This window comes from Poromitra crassiceps, assembly GCF_964638095.1.
Source record: "Poromitra crassiceps genome assembly, chromosome: 8".
NCBI classification, from domain to species: Eukaryota; Metazoa; Chordata; class Actinopteri; order Beryciformes; family Melamphaidae; genus Poromitra; species Poromitra crassiceps.
The window spans coordinates 32,045,941-32,065,460 of NC_139629.1; the positions used below are offsets into that span (position 1 = coordinate 32,045,941).

Consider the following 19,520-nt stretch of genomic DNA (forward strand, 5'->3'; position numbering starts at 1 on the left):
GGGTAGATGCTTGAACACCCTCTGCCTCCTGCCTCCCACCACCCCTCACGTCCCTGGTCCTCCAGATAGACGTTAACAGGGACTAAAAAGTTGTGTTTTGAATGCGGGACCCAAGATGGCCGACATTCCATGACTGGAACCCATGTGACATCAAGCTGTCTGACAGTTGCCACGCCTTTATTAGACTGTGTCTTGTTTTATGTCTACCTTTTTGTTTCAGCTCTAGTCTGCCTCAGATCTCTGCTGCTTTATTTGGCTATCAAATGTGTATATATAATATCAAAAGTGGGAAATCAAGCACATAGCCTCGAAATACACACAGAAACAGAAATACATAATTGATATGGTTAAATTCAAGATTTCACGATTGATAAGATTCAAGATTTTCATTTTAATAGCCATAGTGTGTAATCATAATTATAATGCAGGGTACATCAATAACAGAAGATAGAGAAAACAAGCATGAATTCGCTTTATGCAAGGCAGCATGTATGTTACCACTGATGATGTTGAGCAATTGTGATGTCACCAGTGATGTCACTCAAGCAATTGTGATGTCATCAGTGATGTCATCAATCATGTCACAAGCAATTGTGATGTTATCAGTGATGATGTCATCAGTGAGGATAAATCACTGATGTCAGTCACAATGCCTCCGTGTGTAAGTAGAAAAGGATCTATGACATCACTGATGATGTCAGACATTGTGACATAATTCAGTGATGTCATAAATCACAGATGGTCACTTATGCTAGTGGTGATGATGTCATCAGTGATGTCACTCGAGCAATTGTGATGTCATCGGTGATGTCATTGGCACCTTAGCTAAATACAGACAGGTTCTGTCATCTGCCATCAGAAGGAGAAGAGATTCGAAGAAGAAGATTACCCACATGTGAGAGGCAATGTGTTGCAAGGCACCCTGTCTGCCGGAAAGCCATTAGAGGAAGAAGAACAAAGAAAAGAGCAGCTACAACAAACACCCATGCCGTGTCATAGGATGTCCCACAGCCCTGAGATTAAGGACGACCCCATGAAGTGCCCCCTGTGCATGGAGCCGCTGGATATTGATGACAGCAACTTCTTCCCCTGCACCTGCGGCTACCAGATATGTGGCTTCTGCTGGCACCAGATCTGCACAGTGGAGAACGGCCTCTGCCCTGCCTGCAGAAAGCGCTACCCAGAGGAGCCTGCTGTGTACAAGCCCATGTCACAGGAGATGACCCAAAGGATGACAAATGAGAAGAAGAAGAAGCAGAAAGAGAAGAAGCAGAAGGTGACGGAAAACCGAAAGCATCTAGCAGGTCTCAGAGTGGTCCAGAGAAACCTGGTGTTTGTTTTGGGTATGTCACCATGGCTTGCCGACCCCGAGATCCTAAAAAGGCACTTTGGGAAATTTGGGAAAATCCATAAAGTGATCATCAACAACAGCACATCTTATGCAGGTTCACATGGGCCAAATCCCAGCGCATATGTCACTTACATCCGCTCTGAAGATGCTCTCACAGCAATACAGTGTATGAATAATGTGGTTGTTGATGGTAGAACACTCAAGGTTTATTTAGGCACAACTAAACACTGCAGTTACTTCCTCAAAGGTATGCTGTGTCCCAAAGCAGATTGTATGTTTCTACATGCTGAGGGGGACAAAGCGGCTAGCTTTACTAAAGAGGATATACAGGCAGGGAAACACAGAAGGTGTGCGCACAAATTTCTCTATGAAATGAACCCTAGCTGTGTACAACCTCCAGCATGTGCAGCAGAAAAGTCAAAGAGTGACTCAACACAGAGGATCAACAACGGAAATGCTAAACACAGGTGGCGGGCACTTGCGGGGCATAGCAAACTAGCCAATGGGCTCTCAGAAGACTGCAAGTCCCCTCCACTGCTAGACTGCTATCAAGAAGTTATGACTTCAGATGGGCTAGATGCAGAGCTGGCTCCTGGCCAGGGTACTGCCCTGTCCCCCTTCATCTCTAACTGTGACAACAGTCGCAGTGACAAGCCTCCAGAATCGATCAGTCTGGTAAATGGAGAGACTTTACAACATATACCCAAAAGTGACTCCCCCTGCGCCCCCCCGGGCTTAACCAAACCCAGCCTGGTGGTGTCCATGCTTGTGGCAGCCCTCACAGACCATTCACCCTTTATGGGCGTGGCAGCAGAGTCCCAGTCAGTCTTTTCAGACAACAGCCATTTCCGACATCCAAACCATCTCCCTGCTGGCCGGCTGGCCCCCTTCCTCAGCTCCCCCCGTGGTGCCTCTGACTGGCCCATGACGCCTGAATCACAGAGCTTCTTCACATCAGACACAATACCAGTGTCTTCCTCCACAAAGGCAGCCTTTGGTTTTGGCTCATCCACCAAACAGGAGGATGATGATTTGGGCTTTGACCCATGCAACGTCTCCCTTAACGCCTTGGCCCGACCTGATAGACAAGGAGCTCTCGGTGCAGGATCAGACCCCCTTGACCCCAGGGTTCCTCTCTCACGGGTCCCACCACGACCCAAACCTGCTGCCCCCCAGCCCAAACCCTGGCGCCTCTCACCATTTCCCCAGCGGCCCTCCTCACCTCCCCCAGCCACACCACAGAGCCATCTACAGCTCCTGCCTCCACGGCAGTCACAACAGCCAGGCCAGTCAGCAGCAGCAAGTGACCAGACACACCTGGATGAGTGTCCCCACACGCAAGAACCTCACACACTTGAACCACTCAACCAGTGCTGCCTCACACCTGGATCTGCCCCCTCAGCACAACACGGGACTGGGAGGGATCCCCATCTCAGAGAACAGTGGCTCCATAGATGGCTTAAAAGTGAAAGAGTGGCAGGATGGTCTGAGAGTTCTCCCCTCCAATATTAATATCAACTTCAGGTGCCTCCCAAACTCCTCTTCATCCTCCTCATCCTCCAATAATGTTAACCACATCAGTGGACCGGTAGGGCTAGCAGGCATCTCACACAGTCTCAGCTGGGACAACGCGACCAGTTGGATGGACCCTGCTATCACATGCATGCCTGCCTCAGCGGCCAGCAGTTTAGACTGTCTCCAGGATGACAAGCGGCCACACTGCATCAAGTCTCTGCAGGCGCTCACAGAGATTGGCAGCCCAGCCAGCTCCACGGTGCCCACTCACCAGCCTTTCCACAGCGGCTTCCTCGACGGCCACCTCCCCCTCCACCACAGAGCCGCTGGCGGCAGGGCTCCCTACCTGCCTCCCCCCACAGCCAGCCAGTTCCTCTCTCCTCCCCCAGGCTTCAGCCTTCAGACCTCCAGGCCAGCCTGCCACAGAGCTGCTACAGAGTGCCGCCACTGAACACAGACTACAGCAGAGACTCCATACATTCCCACTACCATCTTATACCCACTCATCCTATACCCCAAATACCTACATCTGAGTATGTGCAGAACTTGCTAGGGCTGCCACGATTATCGCATTACCGCGGTTATACAAAAAGTCACGCCCATCGCAGGGTCAAGCTGATTCTTGCATAATCGCTTTTTTTATGTTTTTGCTTGTAAAAGTTGTGATCTGAAATAAACGCATTAGTTTTTAAATAATCATTATAATTGTGTGGCATATTTTTTTCCACATCGTGGAAAATTCCACTCACCAATTGGCAGTTTTCTGATCGGAGAAAGTGCTTTGATCTGCTGGCCGCGATGAAAACGGGGAAGCGCTTGCAGAAAAACAAATTATACTCACAAATCTCAAATGAATTACTGTATTGCATATGTCGGATTTAGTCTAAAATAATCTGCAGAAACTAATATAAAAAGCTCAGAACAAAAATGTGTTGCTGGTAAATGAATTCCGCCTTTAAAGAGCACATCATTCAGCCGCGCCTACCCCACTCCACAGTCTGCAACACTTGTGGGTACCCATAGAACCAATCATCATTCAGATATATTGAGGTGAATATGGCCATGCCTGTTTTTCCGTTTGAGCGGTGTTTAGCCCCCCAGGTGCCTCACTAACTGCCTCCCCCCCCCACACACACACACCTCTGTACATCGCTGATGCAACGCTTGGGTACTTCTGGTTGTTACCGGGAGGTGCCCATGCGGTCCAGAGCGGAGCTGACTCACAACTACAGGTGAGTGTAGCCTACCTCTGATTCAATCATGGGTATTTATGAATTATTGCTCCAGTTTCTGATCTTTCTTTCTTACATTTACTCCAATTGTAAATAGAATCTGTTGTTGACTCACCCCCATTAGAGATATTATACACCCTCGCTTATGCTATTGGACAGGGACATCAATGGTGGCTTAAATCATGACATGTGTAGGTATGGATGTTAGCTGTTAAAGAGACACACCACATCATAAATGTTACAGCTTACAGACCCTGTCGCAGCCAGGAGTATAACAGTATACATAGTGGTTAATGTGACAGCCAGTTTAATAATGAGGTGGTCATGTCCTCCTGCTCCCGCTCTCTACTTTATACATCCAATCATAAATGGCCTCTCTGCATAACAATTAAAATTTGATCACTTGCAGATGCGGAGAAATGACTTTCCCTCTGGAACATACATTTCCTCTTTTTTTGTTGCGCCTAATGCAATTAGAGAGGTGCATTACTGGGAGTGAAGATTGGAAATGGAGCGGTCTGGGAGGGGGAGGAGTCAGGATAGAACGAAGTGAGTCAGAAGAAAACGATAATGTCACATGCTCCTGTGAACCCGGAGGAGAAAGTGCAATGAGAAGATGTGCTGCCATCGTGAAAGCTGCATCATCAGAAGTCCTTGAAATGGGAAACACAAGAAGTCTTTCTTTCAGCTCGTCTTGTTTCATAAAATTATGATATAACTATATTTTTGGCATTTATGAATCTAAGGAATGCTTGTGTTTATTTTTTGAATTCTATACCAAGTTCCAAAAGGGCTCCTCTTTAAAAACACATAAGCACAATCACAGGGATAAGACTGAAATAATGGAATAGGGAAACGGGTATTATCTTAATAAATCCATGCTGCACACTCAAAATATGGGAAAATAATCAAGCAAGATCAAAAAAAAATGCTTATTGGTCTTTGTGCATGTAGCCAAGCTTGATTAATCAGAGTGGTTTATTTATTTAAATCCAGCATGGAGCATTTAATAGTGGCCATGATGTTTAACATCCATTACAAAGCTTGGCTATACTACAGACAGGACTGATGACCTACTGTAGCGAGCAGAGTGACTAAGGTGGTCATTTATTTAATTTTATGTATCCATTTTCTTCCTCTCTTCTCCTCTAGATGTTATATTAGCAGACAGTAGATGGACTGTTCCAATTTGTTACACTTCTGTGTGATTGTTCCAAACAATTAACCGCACTCCTGCACCAGTAATACATCTCTGTTGAAGCCTGAAAACACAGAAGCGCAGCTGAACGTGAACCTGGGCGCTACGAATGGGGAAGAACACATGGACCTCTTTACAGGGGGGAGCTCCCCATAGTACATCTGCTATAGACGAGCAAATACATGTCTTGTACATGTTGTTTAAATACATATTGACTTAGTAAAGTGGTCCAGGATGGATCCCTGGGTGGTGAAGCGTGAAGCTTAATGTTAGGAGATTACACTAGGCCCCAGGCCTCCATATCTCTGCTGAAGCCTAGAGTGGTTATCTGGCCTTTTCTCATTAACTGGGAGATGAAAGTGGGGGCTTGTCTTCGCCTCATGTGCCCCTTAGAGAAAACCTGGACTGGGACATTAATATATGCTAACCCAGACGTTAGTTTATGAAATAAGATTAGAGCTGGGAAGCACAAACTGTTTTTTAATGCATTTTGTTGGTGGTATAAACACAAGACAGCCAAATCCAACAATTTCAAAAATCCCATCTCTTGCCACCAGGGGGTTGTGCAGCACCCTCAGCACCCACGTTCCCGCTCCCTTGCTTTCCAGTACTGTTCCTGTTTCCTTGGTTTACGCCCCCAAGGCCAAAAGTGGCGCGTGCCCAGACTACTGGCACTTCACTGTGTGTATATCACTCCGCTTCACAGTCTGTTAGCTGCTGATTTACTCGACAAAGTAAAACCGTTTTCAAAATATGCGTTCTTTTTTATAAACTGGCCTTACAATGGGGCTCTATAGAGTTACGTGTGTCTTAACACATTCACTGCCAGCTGTTTTTTTTTTTTACTGTAGGTAGCTTCTGCCAGAGGGGTTTTTTGAGGATTCTGGCTCATCTTTCAAGACCTGAGGATTATTTTCTGCTAAGACTTTGTGAACACAAAATATCTAAAAAGAACTAATAGAATGTGTGCTTTCTCTGTCTAAAAGAGTTAGTTTGTAGAGTTAGTAGTTATGTAGGCATTAGCACTTGAATACAGCATGGTTTCAGCGTCTGAAAATTTATTCTGAGATAAATGGCTTTTTGTGAAATTCGATAGAACAGTCACTTTAACCATTCATTTTTGGCATCAGTAAGACGTCAGACATCTAAACAATAGTTTTGAACAGTGATTTCCTCCATAACAGCAGGAAACACCCCTCTCCTTCAAACTCCTCCCTCCGTGTGTGTTCTTCTTGGCTGCAGCGGGCGTGTCACAAGCTCGTTTCTGTTGCTGCTGTAACCTCGCGTCACCAGGCTCACTGCTTTGCTGCTGTGCCTGTCTGCTGGCGGCCGCTGGGCAAGTCTGGATGGGCTCGCTCGTTTCTTTGAGTTTCGGTTGAGAGCTTTGATGAAGCTTTTGCGATTCTGGTCTTATTTATGCTGCGTGTTTCAAAGTGTGTTCCACCCGTAATCTATTATGCAAATTTGCAATCCCTCACCGCCAGCAATCAGCGCGACAGCGAAAGCGTTTTCGCCAATCCATTCTACAGTATGAGAATGGTTTCATCGCGCGTTCCCCTGCAGTTTTGGCTCTGCTTTTTCTAGTCTGGGAGAGCACTGTCGCCACTTAGTGGGTCGGTGGAATGGGTTGTACACGTTCGGTGGCTCCAATATTTATATAAGAGATGTAAAAGGGTTAGATGCACATCCCACTGTCAAAAAAAAAAAAATCATTTTTTTGACGTATTAACACGTCATTGGCAGTCAACCGTTGGATTTTTTTTGACGTATTAACACGTCATTGGCAGTGAACGTGTTAAGTAACATTATTAAAACCTCATAAAGATAACGCTGTTTCTGATAGTTTGCTAAAATACTAGTGCTAATCTGTTAGCGAGCTATCGGGCGAGCTTCTTCTTCTGCTACTTCTAATAGCTTTGCGGCAGACTAGATGCCTTGTGGCACATTGCTGCCTCTCACTGGTTGGAAATATTACTGCTTCTGCTTGCTTGGTAACTAACACTACTAGTGCAATCCTGGGGGAACTGTTTTTGTTGGCGGAGGCGAATAATAGACAGAAATCATCATTTGTCGCAAATTACTTGACAAAAATGCTATTATTACTTGATGAATAGCTTTTTTTTATGCTGTAAAACTGTTCGTGCTGTTGTTGTCAAATGTGTGCTGTTGTTGGCTAATATCGTTACGGCTGTGATCGAAGATGATGACAGCCGTGACGATATTAGCATATATATATATATATATATATATATATATATAAGCAATATCACACGAGAGGGAGTGCTGTTGTTGGCTATTATTATCACGGCTGTGATTATCTTCGATCACAGACGTAACGATATTAGCCAACAACAGCACACATTAGACAACAACAGCACGACAAGCAAGTGGGATATTGCTTTTGGGATATTGCTTTTATATATATATATATATAATATATAGCCTATATTAAACTCCTCAAAACAAGTTCGGAAATGTTATTTCGGTCGATTATTTCTCCCCTTTAATAATATACCAATTGGTATTGTATTGGTATCACTGATGATGTCATCAGTGGAATTTATGACATCACTGATGATGTCATCAGTGGGACAGACAGCGACACAGAGCCCCAGCTGCCAATACTGATGACTGATGATGATAGATAGATTCGGGCTAACACCCACCCACAACCACCAACCAACCAGGCGATAACGAATCACCATCCAGGGTGGGGACTGGGGATAGTGTTAACGCTATATGTCATTTGTGTGTTGCATGTCCCTTATACATTCTTTATTTTTTCTTTGCTATTTTATAAGAAACGCAAAATATATTTCATTTTGAAAGGTTAGAACAGGAAATGATGTGGTTGATGCGGGCCGTTAGATGCTGGCTAGCTTGACACAAAAAAACAGGGGAGGTGTGTCTTGTGATCAGCTGACCGGAGCGGCTCGGCTCGGCTGTCGGTGTTTACCAGGCAACTGTCATCTGGATAAAAACATCAAAACAAGCCTCAAAGGATCAGCTTTAACGTGACCCCCCACGGAGAGGAGAGGTCCGTCTGTGTGTGAACACCAGCCGTGAGAGGACATGCTCCACTAGCTGCTGCTTCTGGTAACGTTACGCGTGTCCTGGATTCACTGTCATCTCTCTGCAGCTAATGTTAGCTGGCGTTAGCTGTGCTGCTAATCAGGAAGAAAACCCGAGGGTAAAACGCAGCAAACTGTAACGCATCTTCTGTGTTAATATGTGATAACAAGCACATATCAAACTGCATGAAAACAAAAGCTCGCTAGCTTTGATTCCTCTGGTCGCTGTCATTGGTGGTGGTAAATATAGACGCTCCAGCTAACGCGCTAGCTAGCATTAGCTTCTGATCGGTTTGGCTGCAGTCACGTCACGGGCTGTTACACAGCTGCTTTGTGGCTCGTGACAGCTTGATAGCAATTAGCCGAGCTGATAGCAACGCGCTCAGTGTGTCTCCCACTGTATTGTGGTGTCCTAGAGCCCTGTAGCAGCTGGAGAACAGTCCCTCTCTCATTAAAACGTTAACGTTACTGCGCAGTGTCTGCTCTGCACGAGCACCTGTGTGTGTGTGTGTGTGTGTGTGTGAGAGAGAGAGATATAGATAGATAGATATTTTATTTATGAGTCACTCCTCAACATGCACAACAGAGCAACAAACACATGACCCCCCCCCCCCCCCACACACACACACACACACACACACGAACACAAAATAGATAGAGGTCATAACACACACACACACACACACACACACACACACACACACAAATTATAAGATTAATCTTAGTGGATGAGGAACTGCAGCACACGTACAGCAGTATAACCACCAGGCTGCAATCAGCACCGGCATGACTACTGCTGAGGTGTTTTACCAATTTGACGAATCAGGTAGTCAAGTCAGGCAGATGATTTGAGGAATCAGGTAGTCAAGTCAGGCAGATGATCTGAGGAATCAGGTAGTCAAGTCAGGCAGATGATCTGAGGAATCAGTTAGTCAAGTCAGGCAGATGATCTGAGGAATCAGGTAGTCAAGTCAGGCAGATGATCTGAGGAATCAGGTAGTCAAGTCAGCCAGATGATCTGAGGAATCAGGTAGTCAAGTCAGCCAGATGATCTGAGGAATCAGGTAGTCAAGTCAGGCAGATGATCTGAGGAATCAGGTAGTCAAGTCAGGCAGATGATCTGAGGAATCAGGTAGTCAAGTCAGCCAGATGATCTGAGGAATCAGGTAGTCAAGTCAGCCAGATGATCTGAGGAATCAGGTAGTCAAGTCAGGCAGATGATCTGAGGAATCAGGTAGTCAAGTCAGGCAGATGATCTGAGGAATCAGTTAGTCAAGTCAGGCAGATGATTTGAGGAATCAGGTAGTCAAGTCAGGCAGATGATTTGAGGAATCAGGTAGTCAAGTCAGCCAGATGATCTGAGGAATCAGTCAAGTCAGGCAGATGATCTGAGGAATCAGGTAGTCAAGTCAGGCAGATGATCTGAGGAATCAGGTAGTCAAGTCATGCAGATGATTTGAGGAATCAGGTAGTCAAGTCAGGCAGATGATCTGAGGAATCAGTTAGTCAAGTCAGGCAGATGATCTGAGGAATCAGGTAGTCAAGTCATGCAGATGATTTGAGGAATCAGGTAGTCAAGTCAGGCAGATGATCTGAGGAATCAGGTAGTCAAGTCAGGCAGATGATTTGAGGAATCAGGTAGTCAAGTCAGGGAGATGATTTGAGGAATCAGGTAGTCAAGTCAGCCAGATGATTTGAGGAATCAGGTAGTCAAGTCATGCAGATGATTTGAGGAATCAGGTAGTCAAGTCAGCCAGATGATCTGAGGAATCAGGTAGTCAAGTCAGGCAGATGATCTGAGGAATCAGGTAGTCAAGTCAGGGAGATGATTGTTATTTGACCACATACAGTTCATAGACCAGCGACCTTTCTCATATCAAGGAGCGGTCAGCATGGCAGGGTTAGGGTTAGAGCTGCAGGGAGTGGAAAGGGATGGAGTGGAAATCTCTGGTGGAACCCCTTGAGTTCTGCTTATTCAGGCATTCAAACGAGCCTGCCCCCGTCACTTGACACTCACATTGCCTCTTGAAAAACCCAATTTGGTTTTTGTTCCTATATCCCGGATGGGCCTCCCATAAAAAGGTTGATGATTGATCATCTAATCATTTGTATGATGTTTCATTTATGTTAAAAGTAACTTTGAATGATGTTTTAAATGATTTTGATAATTTTTAACTAATTTATAATGTAGAAAAATTAAAAAAGATTTTAAATTCGGCACAACCCAAATTAATTTAACTTGGATTGTATTTTGGGATGGTTCCTGGAGGATGGTGGTGAAGAAGTTAGATAAGCGTCCTGGCAAAACCAAAGGTAACTTTGGCAGTTTGGGAACATTTCAACCCTAAATCACCACAGGGGAAATTCCTTCACCATGACAGCCCTTGGTGAGAACAGTCGCCGTTCAAATTACTTAGGGATGTCAAATTTAAGCACATTTCTGAGTCAATAAATTGTAATTAAAATGCCAAGTTTACCAAACAAGGCCAAATGCGTTTTTCGCTCAATCGCTTTATTTCCACACCAGCAACCTATTGCAATATTCCCACAGCATTGCATAGCCATTGCATAGCCTATGAAACATATCAAAACGTTCACGTGGTAGAGCATTGCGGTTGTCGTTGTGTTGTACTGTATGTGTACACAGAATCACAGTGTTTGCAGGTGGCATTATTTTCTCCTTTCTGTTTCGCTTCGCCCGCTTTATTTAGCAAAAGTTGCCGTTCTTGTTTTTCTTTTTCCTCTCTTTCCAGACCCCAAGATGGCTGCCCTGACACAGTTATATTGCACAGGGTTCATTGAAACATACTATGGCAATACAGCATTTACTAACAGCTAGAATGTAATATGAAATGTTCTTTGATAGCAGATCGAGTCAATTTCACCTGTTCAAGCAAATCTTCGATAAATTGTTGACATCGCTATTTCAAATGCTGGTGAATTTAGTCTTATTTGGTACTGACAGTGTTGATTATTATGGTGGAGGCGATGATTTCAGAAGATTCCATCAGATTTAATGTGATTTTAAATGAGTTTCAGGTTTCAGCCTCACAGCAATGCTTGATCTCAGTGAATTGTATTTCATTGTCTTTGTCTTTCCATCCCTCCCGCTCGCTCTCTTTCTCTCTCGCTCTGTCTCTCTCTCCTTCCAGACAGACCTAACATAATGTCGGGGAACAACCTGGTTTTACCCATAGTGCTGTGGGGCCGCACGGCACCGACCCACTGCATCAGCAGTGTGCTAGTGATGGATGACTTCAGCAGCATCATCAGCGGCTGCCATGACGGGCAGATCTGCCTCTGGGACATGACACCTGAGCTGGAGGTACTGAGGAGGGTTAGGGTATGCCATGACAGACATATCTACCTCTGAGACATGACACCTGAGCTGGAGGTACTGAGGAGGGTTAGGGTATACCATGACAGACAGATCTGCCTCTGGGACATGACACCTGAGCTGGAGGTACTGAGGAGGGTTAGGGTATACCATGACAGACATATCTACCTCTGAGACATGACACCTGAGCTGGAGGTACTGAGGAGGGTTAGGGTATGCCATGACAGACAGATCTGCTTCTGGGACATGACACCTGCGCTGGAGGTACTGAGGAGGGTTAAGGTATGCCATGACAGACAGATCTGCTTCTGGGACATGACACCTGAGCTGGAGGTACTGAGGAGGGTTAAGGTATGCCATGACAGACAGATCTGCCTCTGGGACATGACACCTGAGCTGGAGGTACTGAGTAGGGATGCCACGGTGTGTACATTTTCCCACCGGTTAATAAACACGTGACAACACCGGTGTTACCGGTGACACCGTAAAAAAAAGAAAAGAAAGGCTACTTTGCCTTTCTACCCCATGTTTCTTCCCCAGTCGGTCAGCCTCACATAACGTTAAACACTGGGGACAGATCTCCTCCTGGAGAAAAGAAACTAACATCATTAGGGCTGGGTTAAAAAAATCGATTCTAAGATTTTTAATCGATTTTTATTGTAATCCTTTGATATCGATTCATATGTCCAGAGATCGATTTTTTTTAAATAAAATAAAAAATAAACATAGGCTATAATATTATAGGCTGTGTGTGGTAGTTGAAACATAGTTTCAAGTTGACGTTTATTTATGTTTGATCATTAATATCTACTTTTAGAAATTATATAGGCTGAAATCAAATCACTGTGCATAATTGTGAAAGTGTCTTTATTGACAGATGAAAAGGCTGTTATTTACCCTTTGTCACCACCTGGTGAGTAAATATATGTGTAACTAAAACCATTAAAATTCACAACCGGTCCGGACAAAAAAATTTAAAATTAAAATTGACAACCGGACAACGTTTTTTCCCATGTATCTACCGGTCCTTGGCGCAAAAAAGGTTGGGAATCCCTGTGTTACATAACTGGACAATCATGTAATTCAGGTTACAGCTCAAAAAACATGTTTTAGTATCACTAGCCAAATCGATATTGAAATTAATCGAATCGAATCGAATCGGGATTAATCGATTCGGAACCTTGTGAATCGGAATCGAATCGATTCTTGAAATTTGAACCAATACCCAGCCCTAAACGTCATTAGCCACAAATCTGGGGATTTCTTCTGGCCATTGGATTAACATGACCAGCAAGCAGCAGTAAGCCAGGCAATGACGATAGCTGAGTAGCATCAGCATGTGCTTTTATCACAGCTAAGTCATCAATGCTAACTATTTACCATCAAGGTTAGCGGAGGTTTAGCTAACCTAGTAGCATCAATGCTAGCGGAGATTTAGCTCTGTTAAAACCACATTTCCAGAGATGGCAGTGGCAAGAGAATACACACAGGCTTAGATAAGGGTCTTACCTACATGTGTATGAGGAGGGATTGTGTTCACAACATGTACAACTAATGTTACTTGCTGGTATGTCTAACCAGAGATATGATGAACTCAGACAGCCAGGATAGGAGGGAGCGCTTGTAATATACACCAGCGCAGCTGAGCGCATGCTGAAACTGTCACGAGCGGGCGGAGTTGAAGGTGTTACCGGTGGGCATGTTATGTAATCGGTGTATGCCTCACCACCGTGTAACACCGGTAACACCTAATACCACGGCAAGCCTAGTACTGAGGAGGGTTAGGGTATGCCATGACAGACAGATCTACCTCTGAGACATGACACCTGAGCTGGAGGTACTGAGGAGGGTTAGGGTATGCCATGACAGACAGATCTACCTCTGAGACATGACACCTGAGCTGGAGGTACTGAGGAGGGTTAGGGTATGCCATGACAGACCGATCTACCTCTGAGACATGACACCTGAGCTGGAGGTACTGAGGAGGGTTAGGGTATGCCATGACAGACCGATCTACCTCTGAGACATGACACCTGAGCTGGAGGTACTGAGGAGGGTTAGGGTATGCCATGACAGACCGATCTACCTCTGAGACATGACACCTGAGCTGGAGGTACTGAGGAGGGTTAGGGTATGCCATGACAGACCGATCTACCTCTGAGACATGACACCTGAGCTGGAGGTACTGAGGAGGGTTAAGGTATGCCATGACAGACCGATCTACCTCTGAGACATGACACCTGAGCTGGAGGTACTGAGGAGGGTTAGGGTATGCCATGACAGACCGATCTACCTCTGAGACATGACACCTGAGCTGGAGGTACTGAGGAGGGTTAGGGTATGCCATGACAGACAGATCTGCCTCTGAGACATGACACCTGAGCTGGAGGTACTGAGGAGGGTTAGGGTATGCCATGACAGACCGATCTACCTCTGAGACATGACACCTGAGCTGGAGGTACTGAGGAGGGTTAGGGTATGCCATGACAGACCGATCTACCTCTGAGACATGACACCTGAGCTGGAGGTACTGAGGAGGGTTAGGGTATGCCATGACAGACCGATCTACCTCTGAGACATGACACCTGAGCTGGAGGTACTGAGGAGGGTTAGGGTATGCCATGACAGACCGATCTACCTCTGAGACATGACACCTGAGCTGGAGGTACTGAGGAGGGTTAGGGTATGCCATGACAGACAGATCTGCCTCTGAGACATGACACCTGAGCTGGAGGTACTGAGGAGGGTTAGGGTATGCCATGACAGACAGATCTGCTTCTGAGACATGACGCCAGCTTGCCTGTTCATGTTAGATCTGCCCGTGCTCGGACTCTAGACATTTTCACTTTGCAACTGAAAACACACCTACAGTATTCTCACTGGCCTTTGACTCTAAGCTTGACATCTTGATTTGAATTTCGATTGTTTACTGTTTTCTTGACTGTTTTGTTTTGTATTTGTTGTGGTTTACTGCACACCACCTCAGTTGTTTGAAATGTGATATATAAATAAAATTGATCTTGACCTAACTGATGCTTCTTCTTCTTCCCTCCTCCTTTTATGTCCCTCTCCTTGTCTCCTCTGCTTGTCTCCTTAGATCTGTCCTAGAGCCATGTTGTTTGGTCACACAGCCTCCATCACCTGTCTGTCTAAAGCCAGCGCTTGCAGTGACAAGCAGTACATCGTCAGCGCATCAGAGAACGGGTTAGTGCCTTTTGAATAAGGGAGATTTCACTTTCAGTTGTTCATCAGAGGAGGCAGAAACTGGCAGAAAGTCTGGAAACCCGTACGTATTTCACAAGAAAACGAGCAAAAGTGACAACTGAGGCATACAGTACATGTACAGTAGAGATATGGGTTTTCTTATGACAAATCATCTTCTGGAGCCGAGTGCACCAGCTGGGGCGTAAAAAAGTTGGTCTTAACTGTTACGCCGGTCTTAGCTACGCCCGACATTGTGATTTGAATTTACACCGAGTGCACCAAGCCTGACTTACCATGGTCGTAGCTGCGCCCGGTCTTTAGGCTGCGGACGTGCGCGTTCACGTGAATACGTGCTTGTTGCCAAGCAAGCAACACACTTCTCTCGGACGAGCTCGAGACAGCTGACAGACAGCTCCAACTCAGCTCAAACTTATAGAGTTGTATTCAAAGCATAGAAACGTTCTCACAGCTAAATTTAACAGCGCCAACACAAACAAACAGAAACAAGATGCATGGAATCTGATCAGAAGTGCAATCAGTACTGAATGTGATGGCAGACTGCGCACTGCGGCCAGTTGACGAAGTCAGGAAGAAATGGAAAGATCTTCCGACGCATCAGCTTTTAAAAACCCGCCGACGAGCGGAGGTCCTGCGCCCAAAACGTCCATTTACAGCACATATCATTTACAGCACATATCATTTACAGCACATATCATTTACAGCACACATCGATCATTTACAGCACATATCGATCGGTATTTTGAAGATTCCCCCACATCACAGGACTGAACGGCACTGACAGCACAGAGCTGTCAGTCCCGACAGCGCAGATCAAGATGAGACAGCCTTGGGTGTAACTTTTACGCCTGCTCCATACCAGACGTAAAAGTTACACCCAGACTACATGGTGCACTAGTCATAAAATTAAGTTAGTCGTAACTTTGAGTTCTACGTTGGACGTAATGTTACACCTAGGTGTACGACCAGCTAGTGCACTCGGCTCCCGATCCCCCACACAAAAAATTCATGACCCCTCCCATCGGGGGTTATGTCTGTCGGTTAGCTAACACGCTAACTTGTGCAGCAAGTCAGCATTACAAGCTAGCTAGCTGCTTGATTTTAGGTCACCAATCCCTGGACAACATTAGAGCAATATATATCTATTTGATGAACATCAGAACAAGTCAAACTGCTGCCCTTGCAAGCTAGTCAATTTAGCATGTAACTTAGCGAGGCATCACTACAGTACCAGGCTGCCAAGCTCCACCTCTCGGCCCATAGCTAGTCTCTGCCGTCCCAGTCCACACGTACAGACCCCCAGTTTCAGAACCAAAAACCTAGTTGTATCTTTAAGTCAACTTCCTACTCAGTTGTATATAATATTTTATTTGATCTTTATTTGATCTTTATTTTTAATCTCCTCTTGTTTTCTGTTGTATCTTACTGTTTTGGAAAGCCCTTTGTGTTAAAAATATAAATATATTATATATAGGGCTGTCAAACGATTAATTTTCTTAATCGCGATTAATCGTGCGATTAACTATAGTTAATCGCGATTAATCGCATTTTTGTATCGCATGTTTAAAATGCTATTATTTTGCATTGCAAAGCATTTTTAATTAGATATTAATAATTCTTACCAGTGTGTCGTGATTGGGAATCAAATGAATGCAAATAAATGTACTTTGTGATCTTGAATTTTAGATTTATTTTCAATTCAATAGAAGTGCAATGTAGACAGGAGGTCACAAAATGTCTACAAAATGCATCTTGAATAGAAAATAAATGCACAATAATTGTAAACACTCCAGAACGCTCCAGAACCGATACTTCCGGTGGCGGCGCTGTGGAGCAGTCGAAACCCAAAATGACACAGCCGAAGAAGGCTGGGTCTGAGCTAAAAACTTTGGCACTTCCATGTGAATAATGGCTTGGTATTGGAAACTGTGTATTGATAACGTGTATATCGCGTGAAGCCATTGGAGCCGACCTCCCAGTGGTTAGAGGACCCGCGCATCCGAGACTCTGAAGGAAGAATGAGTGATGAGTCTCGCGCTAGTTAGCTGGCTGCTAGCTGGCCGCTAGCTACATTTAGGTGATTGCTCGCCTCAAACTCGATGTACTTCGGTGATATTTTAATTCCGTTTTACACAAGATGCAAACTACGGCTCTTGACTTATCCACTGTGCCATTTGGGGAGTTTTTTTAAGTAAAACGAGCCATTTAAAAGCGTATTGCTGTCGTTCTCTTCCACGCCTGCCTGCACAAGCAGGAGACAGGAAACCGAACGGCTTGACTACAAGTACGGGTGCGCGAAGGGACAAAATAGCGGCATGCGATTAACGCGATAAAAATAATAATAACGCGTTATGATCGGCGCGCGATTAACGCGTTAACGCTGACAGCCCTAAATATATACTATAATTATATTTTATTATTATTATTGATTAATAAGTGCTCTATGTGTGTGTGTGTTTCCAGAGAGATGTGTTTATGGGATGTGAATGACGGACGCTGTATTGAGTTCACCAAGCTGGCCTGCGCTCACACAGGCATCCAGGTGAAACTACATCATATGTTTTAGTTTGTTCTCTGCTGCTGTGGTGACACAAACTCCCTTTGATGTTTCATTAAGAGAGAGACAAGTCACAGGAGATAAACTCTCACATCTTTGATGTCTCATTAAGAGAGAGACAAGTCACAGGAGATAAACTCTTCACATCTTTGATGTCTCATTAAGAGAGAGACAAGTCACAGGAGATACACTCTCACATCTTTGATGTTTCATTAAGAGAGAGACAAGTCACAGGAGATAAACTCTTCACATCTTTGATGTCTCATTAAGAGAGAGACAAGTCACAGGAGATACACTCTCACATCTTTGATGTTTCATTAAGAGAGAGACAAGTCACAGGAGATAAACTCTCACATCTTTGATGTTTCATTAAGAGAGAGACAAGTCACAGGAGATAAACTCTCACATCTTTGATGTTTCATTAAGAGAGAGACAAGTCACAGGAGATAAACTCTTCACATCTTTGATGTCTCATTAAGAGAGAGACAAGTCACAGGAGATAAACTCTCACATCTTTGATGTTTCATTAAGAGAGAGACAAGTCACAGGAGATAAACTCTCACATCTTTGATGTTTCATTAAGAGAGAGACAAGTCACAGGAGATAAACTCTCACATCTTTGATGTTTCATTAAGAGAGAGACAAGTCACAGGAGATAAACTCTTCACATCTTTGATGTTTCATTAAGAGAGAGACAAGTCACAGGAGATACACTCTCACATCTTTGATGTTTCATTAAGAGAGAGACAAGTCACAGGAGATAAACTCTTCACATCTTTGATGTCTCATTAAGAGAGAGACAAGTCACAGGAGATAAACTCTTCACATCTTTGATGTCTCATTAAGAGAGAGACAAGTCACAGGAGATACACTCTCACATCTTTGATGTTTCATTAAGAGAGAGACAAGTCACAGGAGATAAACTCTTCACATCTTTGATGTCTCATTAAGAGAGAGACAAGTCACAGGAGATAAACTCTCACATCTTTGATGTTTCATTAAGAGAGAGACAAGTCACAGGAGATAAACTCTTCACATCTTTGATGTCTCATTAAGAGAGAGACAAGTCACAGGAGATAAACTCTCACATCTTTGATGTTTCATTAACACATTCACTGCCAACAACGTGTAAACACGTTTTCAGAATCCAGCTGTTGCCTGCCAACAACGTGTTTACACGTTTTTGGCATCGATTTTTTTTTTTTGACGGTGGGTTGTGCATCTAACCCTTTTACATCTCTTATATAATTATTGGAGCCACCGAACGTTTACAACCCATTCCACCGACCCACTAAGTGGCAACAGTGCTCTCCTGGCTAGAGGAAGGAAAGCATTTTTTTTAACTTGTCACGCCATTCTCACCCCAGCCATTCTCATGAAAATTGATGGGGGAAAACGCTTTCTTTTTCGCGCTGATTGCTGGCGATGCGGGATTGCAAATTTACATAATAGATTACAGTTGGAACACACTTTGAAACACGCAGCATAAATATGACCAGAATCGCAAAAGCTTCTCTCAACCAAAACTCCAAGAAGCGAGCAAGTCCATGCCGACTTCCTCAAACAGCGGCTGTTAGATTTTGGTGGTCAAAGGTCAAAGGTCAAGGTCACTGTGACCTCTCGAACGCCATTTTCAAGCTTGTTAACGCGATATCTGAGGAACGCCTTGACGGAATTTCATCAGATTCGCCTTAAACATTCACTTAGGCTCAAGGATGATCTGATTAGATTTTGGTGGTCAAAGGTCAAAGGTCAAGGTCACTGTGACCTCTCGAACGCCATTTTCAAGCTTGTTAACGCGATATCTGAGGAACGCCTGGACGGAATTTCATCAGATTCGCCTTAAACATTCACTTAGGCTCAAGGATGATCTGATTACATTTTGGTGGTCAAAGGTCAAAGGTCAAGGTCACTGTGACCTCTCGAACGCCATTTTCAAGCTTGTTAACGCGATATCTGAGGAACGCCTGGACGGAATTTCATCAGATTCGCCTTAAACATTCACTTAGACTCAAGGATGATCTGATTAGATTTTGG

At 44.5% G+C, this 19,520-nt stretch overlaps 1 protein-coding gene and 1 pseudogene across 2 annotated transcripts in view; both read left to right on the forward strand.

Annotated features, from left to right (window-relative positions):
• The first annotated feature begins 1,000 nt into the window (after nucleotides 1-1,000).
• On the forward strand, nucleotides 1,001-3,399 carry LOC310780650 (CCR4-NOT transcription complex subunit 4 pseudogene; annotated as a pseudogene). The gene has a single exon. The product of its transcript is annotated as a CCR4-NOT transcription complex subunit 4 pseudogene (transcript).
• A 4,873-nt stretch (nucleotides 3,400-8,272) lies between these two features.
• wdr7 (WD repeat domain 7) overlaps nucleotides 8,273-19,520 on the forward strand; it is a 366,561-nt gene continuing 355,313 nt past the window's right edge. The window contains exons 1-4 of the mRNA XM_083642120.1: nucleotides 8,273-8,392; nucleotides 11,520-11,692; nucleotides 14,802-14,908; nucleotides 17,390-17,468. Of these exons, the coding sequence (XP_083498246.1) occupies nucleotides 11,534-11,692; nucleotides 14,802-14,908; nucleotides 17,390-17,468 (345 nt within the window). The 5' untranslated portion in view covers nucleotides 8,273-8,392; nucleotides 11,520-11,533. The remainder of the gene's footprint in view (nucleotides 8,393-11,519; nucleotides 11,693-14,801; nucleotides 14,909-17,389; nucleotides 17,469-19,520) is intronic.